The sequence below is a fragment of the Eimeria tenella genome, genomic scaffold (genome assembly GCF_000499545.2).
Source record: "Eimeria tenella Houghton genomic scaffold, Eth_scaff2065, whole genome shotgun sequence".
NCBI lineage: Eukaryota > Apicomplexa > Conoidasida > Eucoccidiorida > Eimeriidae > Eimeria > Eimeria tenella.
In genome coordinates, this window is record NW_013541910.1 from 2,189 (window position 1) to 2,619 (window position 431).

Consider the following 431-nt stretch of genomic DNA (forward strand, 5'->3'; position numbering starts at 1 on the left):
AACAGCAACGACGATGACGGAGCCAGCAGCAGCAGCAGCAGCAGCGACACCAGCAACAGCCCCAGCAGCAGCAACAGCGACAGCAGCAGCAGCAGCAGCAGGGACTGTGGGGACTTGGCGGGCACCGCAGCAGCAGCAGGGGCTGAAAGCCCCATTGTGTCTGCTTCCTACTTTTTGTGTCTGCTGCAGCTGGCAAATGAAAAGTTGAAAATGAATGAAATGCAAATTAAAAGACTTCAAAAAGCCCTCGAAGAAAAACTCCCAAAGATAAACATGCAGCAGCAGCAGCAGCAGCAGCAGCAGCAGCAAGCGGCAGCAGCGGGGCAGCAAGCGGATACAAGTACAACGCCCCAGCAGCAGCAGCAGCGGCAGCGACGCCGGAGGAAGCCGCAGCAGAAGCAGAAGCAGCAGCAGCAGCAGCAGCAGCAGCA

The 431-nt window shown here is 57.5% G+C and overlaps 1 protein-coding gene across 1 annotated transcript in view; it reads left to right on the top strand.

Moving 5' to 3' along the window:
• Positions 1–210: 210 nt before the first annotated feature.
• ETH_00038770 (uncharacterized protein) overlaps positions 211–431 on the top strand; it is a gene marked incomplete at both ends in the record, with an annotated part of 306 nt that continues 85 nt past the window's right edge. Inside the window, one exon of the mRNA XM_013374469.1 lies at positions 211–428. Coding sequence (XP_013229923.1) covers positions 211–428 — 218 coding nt within the window. The remainder of the gene's footprint in view (positions 429–431) is intronic.